General features: G+C 37.6%; 1 protein-coding gene across 1 annotated transcript in view; it reads right to left on the bottom strand.

The window, feature by feature from the left end:
* LOC108792132 (multidrug resistance-associated protein 5-like) overlaps positions 1 to 15,559 on the bottom strand; it is a 71,211-nt gene continuing 55,652 nt past the window's right edge. Inside the window, exons 25-30 of the mRNA XM_018562838.1 lie at positions 12,729 to 12,918; positions 9,924 to 10,083; positions 6,966 to 7,044; positions 2,852 to 2,965; positions 835 to 999; positions 1 to 144 (exon numbers count right to left, since the gene is read on the bottom strand). Of these exons, the coding sequence (XP_018418340.1) occupies positions 43 to 144; positions 835 to 999; positions 2,852 to 2,965; positions 6,966 to 7,044; positions 9,924 to 10,083; positions 12,729 to 12,918 (810 nt within the window). The 3' untranslated portion in view covers positions 1 to 42. The remainder of the gene's footprint in view (positions 145 to 834; positions 1,000 to 2,851; positions 2,966 to 6,965; positions 7,045 to 9,923; positions 10,084 to 12,728; positions 12,919 to 15,559) is intronic.

Raw genomic sequence — 15,559 nt, 5'->3', positions numbered from 1 at the left:
CTTCTGCATTTAGCATACAGTTCTTTCCTCAGTTAAGACTAGTCAAGATACAGGAAAAATTGTTCTTTCTGCCACAACTGCCATGGCATGAAAAATAGATTGTTCATTAGACAGAAGGACTGATGGCTTGTCGAACTCCACAATCTGCATAAAAAAACAGAATATACCTAGTTAAAGTAAAAATCCAACTATGTGAATACAGTTGTATACTATGTATATTGCAGTCTCCTTATAGTAACTTGTATCTCCTGGTTTCATTATAGGTTATTACACTTTCACTCCAAAGTATGCAAAACACCACTGGAGGTGCACTGAGCAATGTTTCAGTGCAGGAGATAAAGGCGCTGTGATTTGCGCAGTTCATTTGTGAGAAACAATTTCAGTCCGTGTATACTCTCCTATACTCTATATATGGAATTGGCCTAACATCATGTTAGCTAAGGCTTGTCTAGCACAGTGAGTGGTAGGGGATGTTTCCTGGGATTCATGGAGAATGTTTCTAATAGGTATACCTTTTGGGGTTTTTTCAAGCTGCTGTCAAGGTAGGAAACGCAACATGGAAAATATTCTAGTTTAGTTATGGTGTTGTCCAGAGGTGGCGTTCAAACAATAATAATAATACGAAGAAAAATTTAAACATTTATGCAAATATTAGGTGTTGGCTATATTACTATTAATTGTGAAATTTACTTATAGTTTCTACCCAGAAAAAAAGAGTATTTGTTTTTGAAAAATGTATATTTGTACATCCCAAAAAACATTAAGAACATTGCTAGATATTCGTCCCAGGGTCAATCCAACATGGACCACTGTGAAATAATTTTCTTTACTTACTTCTCCATGGTCCATCACCATGATTCTGTCACAATGGAACACAGTATTAAGTCGATGTGCTATAATGAGCACGGTGCATTCACAAAATGCATCGCTGATTGTTTTTTGAATCAGGACATCCGTTTCATTATCAATTGCTGCTGTAGCTTCATCTAACAGTAATATCTAATGTATTAAAAAAAACATATATCAGGTAAAACTAAACATACTATAACATGACAATGTAGACACTGGATTCAAGACAAAAAGACCAGAACCTTTTTAATTGAATGACAACCAATAGGTTGCTAAATGTACAGTATATAGGCATATTTTATGTCAAACAAGAACTGTTCTGCTTTAAACATTTAATGGCAACATAATTTATGTCTGGTTATTTTGGCACTAAATAAAATGTCCTTCTTACAACACACATTTTAGGGCCTGTTCACTCTAGCCTGTCCGATAAAACGCTCTGTTTTGAATGTTCTGTTTCAGTGGATGGGCCAGAGCATTGTGGCAGCTGTGTGGTGTATTGCACACTGCCGAAGCTATCACTGTTTACATTTTTGCTTTTTTACTTTATTATTAGTGTACAATGTGCATACTCCATTCAAGTCCCCTCGCATCAGTGTGCTGTTCTGCCAGGTGGTGGCTGCAATGGCATCCAGACATGCTAAATTTTTCCGCAGTGCACCTCCCATTACACCCGAGTTGTAAATAATAAAACAAAAAAACTATTGTTTTCTATGTGCCTTAGCAGAAAAACACACTTTACCACCATAATGTGAATGGGTCCTCAGTGTTGAACCCCGAGATAAGCAAATCTTAACTAAATATAAGAGGCATATATATTATCACTTGAATCTTTGTGTGCTTCTTCCCGATCTGTGCAGTAATCCAGTGTGATTTGCCTCTGTGCAGGACCTTCCTGCAATAAAGACCAGTCACTGCTGCTCTTTTGCTTGTGCAGGGTGACAGGTCTTGTATCTGCCCTTCCTGTAGCTTTTGCAGGTTGTCTGTAATAGGTGGGTCTGCTGGGTCCCTCTCATAGTTCTGCTCACTCACTGTACAGGCTATGTGCAATACAGTTATAAAGTCACTGCTATTTTTACATGGTAATATTTGGATTTTCAAAGGCATTTGGTGCACACAAAATGGATTTATATCCTTTGTTGGCTTTTAAAGTGTATTTTCAAGTGAAAGTGTTTTTGCTCGGAGTTCAGCTTTAAGTTATATGACAATATGAAATGACTAATCTGTCACTTTGTGATTTCATATCAAAGAACTCCTCATTATCTTCTAATGCTATATTCTTTCACAGTGATATATGTGCCCAACTTCCTTTATAGGAAGCTTGTAAGACCTAATCCTTGAAAACATTATTTCTTAGAAGTGCATTGTATGACATTAGTAAAGATAAAAGCAATCCAATTCAAAAGTGATAACTGTACTAGACTGCACAGAAGACAACTGGATGCTAGAAGTATTCAACATGTCCATTATTATAGTCAAAGGAAATCTGGCAACACAGCAGGAAACGCTGTGGAAAGTTAAGACTTTATTAAAGCTCATCCATGCCATAAGGGTCCAGTCCAAGGTCTGTTGATGCGTTTCACCCAATAACAAGCTTCCACATCCATTCTTACATTACTATTGTTCTTTGCTATTCCTGCTCACTTGTCCTTCTTTAAGCTACTATCAGGCAGTGGTGGTTTTCCAACAAAAGGTGCATATTGTGACCTATTAAATGCTCTTGAAATTACACTATGGGCTCACTGAACAGTGAAATAATTATTAACAACCAATGAGAAATAATATATTTTACTGGTTTGCTTCATCTGGACTAACAAAAACAGAGACCTGACTAGTTTATGTGCTCTATTAGACATTAGTATTTGCTATTAAATAAAGGCTAGTGGATCCACTGCGTGTGTCAGAAGCAGACAAGGCAGGGATTGGAGTATTTACTTCACTGTATTCACATGCAATTATTATAGCAATTAAAAAGCAGTAAATTGTAAAACTGTCCACATACCTTACTTTTCCTGAGTAAAGCCCGTGTCATGCACAGCAGCTGTCGCTCACCGACTGAGAAGTTACTCCCATTTTCTGCTACTTGGAAATGTAGCTGTCCCTGTAGCTGAGCTACCTATAAGACATAATAACATAAAATAATTTCACATGAGACTCCAAAACCTTACTAAACTGCCATAAGGAATAAGTGGGACACTTTAACTAGATAGCCTAGCACATTCTTCTAACTTTCAAGGCAAAAATAACGGTTTAGAGAAAATCCTTTAACTATAATAACGCAAACTGAAAATAGATGACCAACATTTCTTCAATAATTGTCTACATTTCCAGAATAAATATAAGGGCAGCCCACCAAAAAGTGGCATGTCAAATTTTTGGAGGATGAGAGTTATGTCAGAACTAGTGGGCCGAAAGGAATCGATTTCATAGGCCTAAACATGTCATTCTACAGAGGTGTCTATGGGCATACTAGTAGCCATTTTGTCTATGTGCTGTAAGGTGACAATAAGTTCATTCTTTTCTTGTACAGAGACCTTCACAGAGAAATTAGGAATGTTAGTATAAACATTCTTCAGATCGTAAATGGTGGGGGTCTCAGACGCATATCAGTTAAAGATATGCGTCAGCCTGTGCGTCAGCCATCAGCCTGTGTGGGGTTAATATTAGTAACAATGTTATTATATTATTATATTATATGTAGCATCTATATATCTACTTAATTGATTGATTTTTAAGTAAAATGTTATACATGTACTTTTATATCTCCAAACTATATTCATTATATATTTGAGTGTACCCATTGAAATATATTAGTGTGTATTACTAATAATGGGGTTTTTATATTTAAGTGCAAGGAATTAGGTGGTACATGCCAATGTATATTCTTTTCTTATATGTATGAAAACTTCTGGGTCTAACTCTAAATTAAGTACCTCACTTTCAAGGAATTTAAGGAGGATTGCTAATTGCTTGTTAGACTGTTTTCCGAGTTGTAAATTGAAGAGCAGACTGGAAGTCTGGCATGGTGTGATTAAGTATTGTCAAAATTTTATATTCATGGTTTTGTCCGAGGGTAGAGATCAAAGGTCATATCACTGCCTTATCTTTAGAAATGAGTGAAATTAAATGAAATTCTCCCAATTTTTACATACAACAATAGTGCCACTGATGGTGATTGTGAGGGAAAGGTCTGTGACAAAAAAAAGGGTATTTGATATCATGTTTCACGTCAGTAATCACGTGATAGATCAAACCAAGCCCACACCGCAGGGGGGGATATAGAGAGGGGAAGATTCGAATACCATCATCAGAGAGAGTCGAACAAGACAAGGCAGTAAGCAAATACATTCCAAGGGTATAGGTCAGAAGCTGAGGACGGCTGTCCAAAGAAACTGAACTAAAGAGAACCTGACTATCCCTGGTTGCTGAGCATTGACTGCTGACTTCTTCCAAAACAACAAAGTTTAAATTGCTGGTAAAGTATACTTTCTATCTGTATATTAGGCAATTCATCAGCCACATATATATATATATTCGGGTAAACCATTGAGTTCTTGTAGGATCTAGATTGATCTGAGATAATTTTTAACTGCAGTAAAAATTGTGTCTTTCAATCTGGTGAGATAATTATATACGTTTGTTTTATACATTTGTATAATCTCCAGGAAACTGATTTTAGTTTCTAGTCAATGGTCTAGCCTGATATATATATTGAATTAAACTGGTGGTAATTTTTCTCTACTTTGACTGGTCTGGGCTTATTGCCAGCCCTGTGCATGATGGGATAAATATCGCCCATGCTCTGTGAAAGTTAGAGTTTGTGAATATTTGTGCTGGGAGAAGTCACATGTCAATTCTGAGCCTTTTGTTTTCTTATTCTGTGTGATACTGAGAAGATACCCATTACATTAAAAAAGTCGTGTTATACTGGTTACATTTATATTTTTTGGGGACAATATACAATGGTTACATTTTTATGCATTACCTGTGTTATCAAATTGATTGATATTATCTGATCCATATTCTTTGTTTGTCACCAATTATATTTTACTTTATTCTGCACTGATTTTTGATAAATAAATATCTATATTTTTTATACTTTGGTATTCCTCTTGTCTTCGAAGTCAGCGCAAATGAAAGAACTCGCGTAAATTTTGATTTATGGAAATACATTGGGAATCTCCTTAATTATAGATTTTTAATTGTTTCCATAAATAGAACTGTATATCAGAGCAGTATAAACATTCTGACAGTTACGCCATCTGTTGGTTTCTTCTATACCTCAGAGAATCTGATGGGATTATTTCTACACATTAATTTCCAGTTTTCTTCATTTCTTCCATATGATATTCTGGCATACCGTTGTCAAATGTCTTTTATTGTTGTACCCTTAGGGCTTGTTCACACCAAATGCAGACCAGATCTGCATGAGTTTCTACACATGCAGTGCGGTGTGTTATACCGCGTTTTTTGCCGCGTTTTTGATGCATTCCGGGTAGTTTTTTGGTTAAAAAATATATATTATTTTTTGTTAAGTTTAAAATGGGCTTTCAGTGCGTTCACATGTGTTTTTGATGCATTTGCATGCGTTCCAGAGCAGGTAAAAAAGGGCTTGCTGCAGTTTTTTTTACATACTCTGGAACTGAACGCTGCGGTGTGAACTAGAGCCCAAAATACCATTGGAATACATTGGACGCAGTTTTGATCCGTTCTGTAACTGCTCTGCTCCTGGAACGCGCTTGGCGTGAACTAGCCCTTATTGCAAGCTCCGTGTTTATTGCTACAATAAACTTTCTTGTTTAGAAATATGAAGATTCAAGGAGGAAACTAAGGGTTTCAGATATATGTAGTGTATTGAATCAAAATCTCTAATGTGGACAGTATGGAATAATTGGACTAAACACATTTTAAGGACAAAATAATTGTTACTACTTTAGTAAATTAGCCCACTGGGTTCTTCATCTTGGGAAAAGCTGAAGTCCTACCACTAGGGAGAGCTGTTTCTATGCACATTTTGAATGATCATTAAATACCCAAATTAATATTGGATTTATATTTTTGTTTCATGTCTCTTCACTGCTTAATGGGAATATATTTCTGTAATTGTTGTTAAGGGCAGTATTGAAGACAGGTGAAGAAAGCTGGTAGTTTAAATCAATTATGAGGCGCTACATTTAGAATAACAAAATATGAACATGATAAAAAAAAAATAATAATAATAAAAAAACTGCCATATAGTCTCCAAACCATTATTGCTTTCTTTTAAATATCATTGTGTGCCTCACACCAAGCAAAGTAATAAAAGCTGCAGGGTGGGTGAAACTGAAGATATGCATGAATCTTAAATTCTGAAATAACAGGGGGTCTAGTTTAGTCTCCTTTAAATAAAAAGCGAATTTTGACTTCAGATGCCCTTTCAACTATTAAAGCTGAACTATTGGCAACCTTTAAAAATACATTTTGGGTACCCACACCAGAATAGAAAGCTCTTGTTTATTATCGAGGGAGGGAGTAAAGTAGAGGAATACTTATCTTATTCCTTGCTCCTCCACTTACCCAGGCTCTTCTAAGATTTGCTCCATCCCTGGAGTATGGGCAGGCCGCCCACTTCCTCACATACAATGCAGGAACCCTGATGTGATCAGGAAGGAGGCGGCCGCACAACAGCAAAGAGAAATGGCTTTCGGGGACATGTCATCCATCCCAGAATTGGAGGAGAAGAAACCTGCAGAAGCGAGGAATAGAGCAAATACACCTCCTCCCCTAAACTAATCAAGCATTTAACCTTCACTATCCTAGGGAAGGCATTCAAAGCTTTACATTTTCTATTAGAAGGGACATTACATTGGCAGTACATACTTAGTGACCAAGGCATCATAGCTATTTAAGAGTATTAGAACAAGGAATTCTCCCGTAAGTGCTAAGTCGATTATGTGTAGTTTCAGTGAACAAAGGTAATTGCTCTTCATTGAAGGTCTACAATCCAAACAATATTTGCGTACAAGTCAGGCAGCAGGAATCAGATTTTATGGACATGCATGGATGTGTGTTGGTACCTTCAGGTATATGCACAAGCAGAAAAAAAATTCCTGTAGGTAACAGTGAGTTATACATACGTGTTGTTTCATGTGGGTTTTTTCTAAAGCTTTCCATATTTCTTCATCTGTGTACTGATTCATTGGGTCCAAATTCGACCTATAATGTGGCATTTATTATTTTGGTATATGTTCAAAACACCACGTGGTATTAATAATTGGCAGAGCTGTTTATACTAAGACCCAATGAATTCAAAGGCCATACTACCACTGACTTTAGACTGCAGAAAGTAATGATTGATATATATTGACGGTATATAACAGTCAATGGTGGGATTGGACACACGCGCCTACATTCTGTATGTATTAACTTTGATGTTTGCTCTTTCATATTTTGCTTTTTAAATAATGGAAGAGCCAGAACACAACAGGAAGTGAATGGTAATATCCCCAAAGTTAAAGAAAATCCCAAGACAGTTGTCATCAGTACTGGTGCCCCCATTGGAAGAGATCCCTTTTATTCTATGCCAGTGACAGCCATAACATTTGGATAGTTAGAATAGATATATGCCCCTTAGAATAGTGGTAAAGCCACCCTCTTATCTCAACACAAAATATATAGAAAAATAACAAGTTATTTATTGAACAAAATAAATAAAGAAAACCACATAGATATCAAAACGAATCGTATATCCCCTTTAAAAACCATCAAAATCCCATAGAAAAGGGGCAAGAAAGAAACGGGCTTTGCAACATATCAAATATTAAAATGGCATTGGTAGATTATAGATATAATGTAGTATTTCGTAGATGAATGACAATGCCAACAGGCAATGGTATCAAGGTATATAAATCCATCAGAAAAATTGCAGCAAATGTGAGTATATCCCAATTCTCATGGGTAGTCTATCATGGGGGCGCTCCAAAGGTGTCCATATGAGACTGTATAACGCTGTTTATGTGTCAAGTAAGTAAAGATGACTGTATGGAATATATAGACACTGCATCTGTATTGGATGTAAAACAGTACGTCCTGGGGGATGGAATCCACCACGTCCCCTGTTGTACCTCTGTGTACAGCCGACAATTGTATATAACTGGTTATACAAACATCTTGCACGTTGTCCAATATGTTAATATTTAATATGAGCGTAACAAATGTGAATGGAACGGTCTCACCATATTCATATGCCAAAGTTCCGTGGGTAAAAAAGCTTCCACACAAAATCCACTGTGTAGGGGAAAATAGTATCCAGACTCACATGGATGTTATCTAGTAAGGTGTATAGACAGTCCAACTGGCATTTTAAACAAACGTTGCACAGCCCAATATCAACTAAGTTCCTGTCATGTTTCACTCCTGTTTGAGCTTTCTCAAAGCAAAGCAAAAATGCTATTTTAATGCTTTAAATAGCATTTCACTTTTTGTCCTGATGACCACGGTCACTAAACCAATTAGTGAGGTTGAAGCTTCCAAAAAGGGACACAGACAACAATGTAAACTAGACAAAGGTTCTAAACCAGTGGTTCTCAACCTTTCTAGGGCCGGGACCCCTTGGTAACATTTGCCAAGTTGTGGTGACCACCAACGGTAAAATTTAGGGATGACGGGGCTGCTGCAGCGACATCTGGCGGTGTGGCGGGAGAACTGACACTGCTGCGCTAGGAGAGGGCTGAGCAGGACTCTCACCTAGCACAGCAGAAATCACACAGCGACCCACAGCTAGAGAACCACTGTTCTACTTGCTTTTTGAAGCTGAAATACCTTTCCGAGAACAACAGCAGCTGCCTCCTGACATTACCTGCGTAGTTACGAGAGTAGAAAGCACAATCTTTTTGGTGGCTCCACTGTGGATATAACTGCGTTATGAACGCCCAGGGCCAGATTTACTCTCCCTGCTGCTCCAGGGCCAAGTTCCGCAATGCGCCCCCCTCCCCGCTAACCCCCCCAACCTCCATCAATGGAGAATGGTAACCAGATGGCAGGGTTAGTTTTATTTTTATTTTTTTGTATTGTTTTATTTTTTTACTTTTTAAAATTTTTATTTATCGTATCGTTTACTTTTTTATTTTTAATAATGTTTTTATCTTATTGTTTTTTATAATTTTCTTATTTTTTTAATATTTGTTTCTTATTATGTCTTACTTTTTAATCACCTTTTTATTCTTTTTATTTAATTATTTCTTTTTTTTTTTACATTTTTATTTCTTTAATAATTTTTTAATCTATTTTTTTTCCACTTAACTTTATTGCTATCACACAGAGCTAACAAGCCCCATGGTTAATAGCAATTAGAGGTGACAGGTTCTCTTTATTGACCCTGTCACCTCCAATACAGGAGTTCTCACCTGTCCTGTGACAGGTGAGAGGGGAAGACAGCTATCCCCTCTCACTGTGCGTACATACTGCTCTGTTTGTTTTTTCTGACATCGGGCCGCAGTCAGTCAGAATAATGAAAAAAAAAAAACACCATAGGAATGCATAGCTAGATTCCTATTAGCTATTTCACTTTGCACTAGCCAATAGCAAACTAGCTATTGCACCCGCCCTCTGCTGCTGTCAATCACTAGGTGGGGACCTGATGGAGAACTACAGGTCCCCCTCTGCTGATTGACAGCAGCAGTGAGCGGGTGCAATAGCTAGTTTGCTATTGGCTAGTGCAAAGTGAAATAGCCAATAGGATCTAGCTATGCATTCCTATAGTGGTTTGTTTTTGTTTTTTTCTAACTGACTGAGGGCCCGATGTCAGGGGAAAAAAAAGAGCAGAGAAAGCGCTTCTCTCTTGGGTGGCCGGGAGCCTCTAGGCGACCCCCGGCAAATCGTCATTCGACCCCCGATGGGGTCGCGACCCCCAGGTTGAGAACCGCTGTTTTAAACCTTCCCCACTCTATCCAAAATGTTAACAGTTCACAATCCCATGTTTTATAGGCTTCATAAGTCTATCACCCCTAAGAGAGCATATCGTGATTTTGTATCTGTGTATTTAAAACTGTAGCAGATTATATGATGACCATTGTGAGCTTTTTTTTTTAACTCACCTGATGCTTCCAACAAACAAAACAGGCTCTTGGGGAATAATAGAAAGCTTTTTTCTCAGGTCTTTTAATCCAATTGAATGTATGCAGATGTTGTCAATACTGACTGAACCTCCAGACAGTTCAACTAGTCTAAAAAGTGTAATTGCCAGGGATGATTTGCCTGTTGAAGGATGAAATACAATAGTGTAAAATATTTAAGCTTTAAATAATTCCATTCAGAAATTCTGAAAAGTATACAGCGAAACATCCCAATTCCATGTACTGGGGTGGGGACCTGTAATTGAAACATAAATCTATAGATTCTCCATTTACAACAACTGAATTATCAGTGGGGTTTGTGTGAAAGAACAAATGAAAACATCTCAGGATATTTTAACCACTTAAGACCAAATAGATGTAATGATTATATGTTAGCATTTATCTAAGGGGCCTATTCACTAAGCTGCCATAGGCAGCCGAGTGAACGACCGACCTGAAACGAAGTGAGCCGAACGCTGTTCAGTTATTTACTTCAGGCTTGTACGGCTGATTTCAGCCGTATATTGGCTGAAATCAGCCGTACATCGGGTGGCTTTGCGTGGCTTCCGGTTGGCCGAACATGCTCGGCATGTTCGGCCGCCCGAAGTGCAGAAGGAGTTCGACTCAGCCGATCCAACATCTGGATCGGCTGAGCCGAACCTCCGGCAGACTACTCACTGCTGTTCGGGCTATTCTTATAGATGCCGAACAGCAGTGAGTGAATAGCCGAATGCCGCTGAGCTGTTCTGCTTGGTCCCTCTGTGGGACCGAGCAAAACAGAAAAATAGTTTAAAAAGTAGAAAAAAAGAAATAGAAAACGATTGTGCAGAGCTAGCAGTGACAGCTGGCTCCGCCCAACTGTTTTCTATTGGCCGCGGTTCTGCTGCCACCAAAGAAAGAAAAACAAAATTTCGCCATAGGAATGCATAGCTAAATTCCTATTGGCTATTTCAATTTGCAATAGCCAGTAACCAGGGGACGCTGATTTGTCTCTGCAAGTGGCCAGAGCCAGCCGTGGGCTATAGTGAATAGTCCGTACAGCAGCCCTTTAAGGGGTCCTGGGGCCAAAGCTAGCAGAAGGATCAGCCGATCCTTTGGCTGCTTAGTGAATAGACCCCTAAGTTTAAAGACAGGTTGAACTCAATGGAGTTGATTTACTAAGGGCAAATAGGCTGTTTACTTTGCAAGGAAATTTGCACTTTGCAGGGAAATTTTCCCTTAGCTCAGTGAATGTGATGAAAATTCAAAGAATATTCAATTACGAGCAAGGCAAATTTTTAAAAAAACAGCATTTTGCTTGCACATGATTGGATGATGGATGTCAGTAGATCTTTACCTCATCAACTAAACTAAGCAAATTCCTTTGCAAAGTGCAAATTCCCTTACAAAGTGAACAGCTTATTTGCTTTTAGTAAATAAACCACTATATATGGTCCCCTAGACCTTTTTGAGATCATAAACGCACCTTTGATGTAGAGTATAACACAGCTAGTTTTTGGAATGATAAGAAAGGTCCTCTTCTATAAATGTAAAATTGGAAAAAAAAATGTAGATACATTTTAGTTGTCTTATGTACCACAACACATTACAAATGCAAACAGATAAAATAAACAATTTACATTCTCTTTTCTTTCATTACTGGTTACATGAAGATCTGTACATGGAATGTAGTTGAAGCATATCAATTAGGAAGTGTTCACATCATAGTTACATAGTTACATAGTATTTGAGGTTGAATAAAGACATTAGTCCATCAAGTCCAACCTATTAGGATCTCATTCTAGGAGTACCCGTACCCCTGTATATTACGGTCCCTTAAGAAATCGTCCACATCATGCCAGAAGAACTGAGATAACAATTCCTGGTTCACTGGTCTGCAGGGGAAGTAGCTGTAAGAGGTGAATGGGACCAGGGACCCCAGCTTTTAAATCTTTGTGCGGTACTCGTTAGTGTAGTTGAGTTGATATAATGGTAGAGCAGAATTAATAAGTAACTGAACAAACTTTTAAGTGTTTGGGTAGTTAAATGCTGTACAATATTAGACATGAAAACATGGGGGGCCACTTGCCAAATGTCATATTTCAAAATAAAATTGAACTATACACGGTACAAGTGTTAATGTCTGCGTGTATTTATAATGTTAGTATACGTGTTTGTGATGGTTCCTTGTCCGCAATGTCAGTATATTGTTGTGATGGTTTGTGTGTGTGTATTGTCAGGATTTCTATGACTGATGTTGGTATGTATAATAATGTTTTTTGTGTGTGTCATATCAGTGTGTATATGTGTGTATTATTGTGCAGTGTCAGTATATGTTACACACACACACACACACACACACACACACACAGAAATAGGCACACAAAGGGATAAGCAAAAACAGAAATATGGACAACCCCGCACAACCAGAATTGCAAACAATAATATACACACAATAAGGCCCCATTCACACCTGTAAGTTTAGGTGTGATTAGGGATTCCTGTGTCAGCAACTTGCATTTTCCTACATCAGGAATCCCTAATCTGGCGTTTCCAAGCAGCAACTGTCACCCATTCAAGTTAATGATCAGGTGACAGCCGCTGCATGTACAGCTATGCGGTCTGCATCCGACAGAGCTGCAGATCGTGAAGCTGCTCCCGCAAGTCAGGTACGCGGTCTGTGCCTGACTTGTCAGCTGGCTGTGAGCCACATAGTTGCGGTTCGCGGGCCGCAATTGGCACACAGGATGGTAGTTTGAGACAGCTATAATAAAATAAATAATGTGATGTGCACTTGTATGTACAAACCTGATCCCGTTCTCCCCACGATTCCAATTTTCTCCTGTGGTTTAATACTGAATGATATATTCTTCAACACTAATGGTAGGTTGTCACGATAACGCATTTCCACATTCTCAAACTTTATTTCACCTTCTTGAGGCCATTCTTTGGGAGTTGACTTTTTTGGTGCAAGGCAGGTTTCTTCTGGCTCCAGATTCTGGAAGAATAATGAGTAAAAATTAGATGTGATAAGCAGTCACTAGAAGAGGATGATTGCATTATAGGTGAAAGCCTTGATAAGGTCAAATTGACATACATATAGATTCTATTCTACTATTTTCCATTTGGTTGATTGTATCTATTAATGTTTGATGGAAGTAAACAAGAAGTAAATTATAGGAGTTTACGTTATTCTCCAGATGAATACTTTGGCACATTATATAGTCAGTAGGATGTACAACCTAACGGGGGCCCCAGTGCAAGATATCTATGATGTACCTATCACAAAAGGTGTGCCTTGTAAGCCTGCACAAAGCTGAAGGATGTGAATCCTTATACAGGGACTGGTGGATTTTATTATGATAAATATGTTAACCTCCATGTGTACATTAGGTAAGAATTTACTGTAGATAAAGGTTCAATAGTGGCCACAGTTAAGCCCAAACCAGAATTTTACAATGGTGCAAATGTGTGTCCTGTAACCCTCTTAGTTTAGGTATGCCCAAGTATAAGTTGTTACTATCAACAATGTAGCCTGAAGAACAAATGTACGGTTTTAACTAACAATGTAGATATGAATTTTAGAACTATTTACAATGCTGTAGTGTGTGCATGTTCTCTACTAACTGCTAACCTGTTAAAATAGAAAAATAAGATTTTCTTGCCTTAACACTTCTTTGTTCTTTCATTGTGATGCCACTTTTAATACCCAGTTACTTATAGGTCTAAACTAGATAAACACAAATGTAAATGTCAACTTACTAATAATAGATCAGACTTTCAACCAGTCACTAATTTTAGCTAGGTCATCCAGGGTATCAAAGCTTGTACACTTGAGCCCCTCTACACTCAAAGTAAAGAGTGACTTTATAAATTATGACATTTTTCAACTAAATTGTCTTCACTCTATGGGGTCAATTCACAAAGCTCATTTTCTTCATTTTGGCTGTTATTTCATTGATATCGCTTGCTATATAGTTGCTGTGTAAAGGTAGTCAATTCACAAAACTCAATAACGCTTCTTATTTTTAAGAAATAGTAAATTAACTATTCAAATGGTTTTTGTTTAACTATTCAGACGTTATTTTAACAACTGGAGTGATACAATATGCTTGAAATGCAATTCACAATAGGAAAAAGTCCTTTTATCACTCGTTATTAAGACGTAGCTCTATCACCTCCTTCAGGGTGGCGTTATGACAGATTTCAGGTGTTATCTGATGCTTGTTGCACTGAGATGACGTGAGGTAAATAGAAATGGAACCTTTTTTCTTTATTTTCACATGGTTTAATTTGCATACAGAAGAAGAAGGTGGCATGTAGTCATTTTTTTAACACTTTTTACTCTTCTACAAATGTGGATGATTTTTTTTTACAGTTAGAGGTTAGTGACAAATCTCACCTGACACAAAAAATCAAATGATACTGGACACACATCAGTGGGTTGTAGAGAAAGTGGATTGTTCCATACAACAAATTTAATATGAAAACAGGCTTTAGGTGGTCAGGAGAATTGCTTGCCCTCCCTGTCTGATTATCAACATATGGAGATCTAAAAAAATCTAATTTTTCATATATTCTTTCCATTCAGAAAAATATTATTGTTATTTCTATATGATTTCTTCTCTACTACATTTTAAATTAGTATGCATGTGGTGAATATGGAATATATTCCTTCCTTATATGTGGAATCCTTTTGGGTGGTGAAAGTCAAACAGTCATCTAGGCATCTTCTCCACCCCTTCTGCTGCCAAAATGCACTGCAAAAGTGTTAAAATAACACCCGAAACTTTATTTTATCACAGCAATAGATAAAATAAAGTCTGTGATGTTAAAATAACACTTGCTTAAAGTGACATTAAACGCTCAGATTTTTTAACATAAAACAATACTGTAATGTGTACCTTACTGTAATCAATGGTAGTTTCCCTTCTCTTTGCTGCTCTTCCTTTTAAATCCTCATGTCTTCTCATGCTTGGGGAGAACTTCCCTTTGCAGCTGAGTGCCTCTTCCTGTAGTGCTGGCTCAGGTTGTGAACCTGCACACAGGCACCATGTATCCATTTCAGAGACAAGGCAGTCTGCTGCAAAACAGAAGTTCTGCCCAGCATTAGAACAGATACAGTATTGTTTTATGTTAAAAAATCTGAGGGTTTAATGTCACTTTAATGAATCCTGCATTCTCGATTCCAGCTTTTGAGAATTGCATGTTTCAGCAAGCAAAATAAAGAAATGAAAATAGCGATAGATAAATTAAATTCTACTCTCATAATGCTGAGCGGTAGAATATAGAGAGGTAGAGTATGTTTATTTAGGGCACCTAAAACTGCTTTATCATTTCACTACAATTCACCCTATTTAGTCACTACATTTTTCCTGCCTAGTTTATAACATTCTTACATAGAAAGTTGTAATGTAAGTGGAAACAATGGTGGAAACAGAAAGACTGGTAAAGAAACTGACAAAATGAAGACATTTTCAAAATATTTGTGCCCATATTTGTGCAAAGAAAAAACATGCAGTGAAGCTACCCAGCACTGCAAGGAATAAGGGCTAATTTTTGTAAGGCGACTTAAAGCTTTTACTGACCTGATCCCGACTCCTGGGAGAGGACAACACTCACTTCTTCTCCCCACTGCT

The sequence above is a fragment of the Nanorana parkeri genome, unplaced genomic scaffold, assembly GCF_000935625.1.
Source record: "Nanorana parkeri isolate BGI_ZX_2015 unplaced genomic scaffold, ASM93562v1 scaffold21, whole genome shotgun sequence".
NCBI classification, from domain to species: Eukaryota; Metazoa; Chordata; class Amphibia; order Anura; family Dicroglossidae; genus Nanorana; species Nanorana parkeri.
Note: the sequence above shows the minus strand (reverse complement) of the source record. Positions and strands in the feature narration are given on the sequence as shown.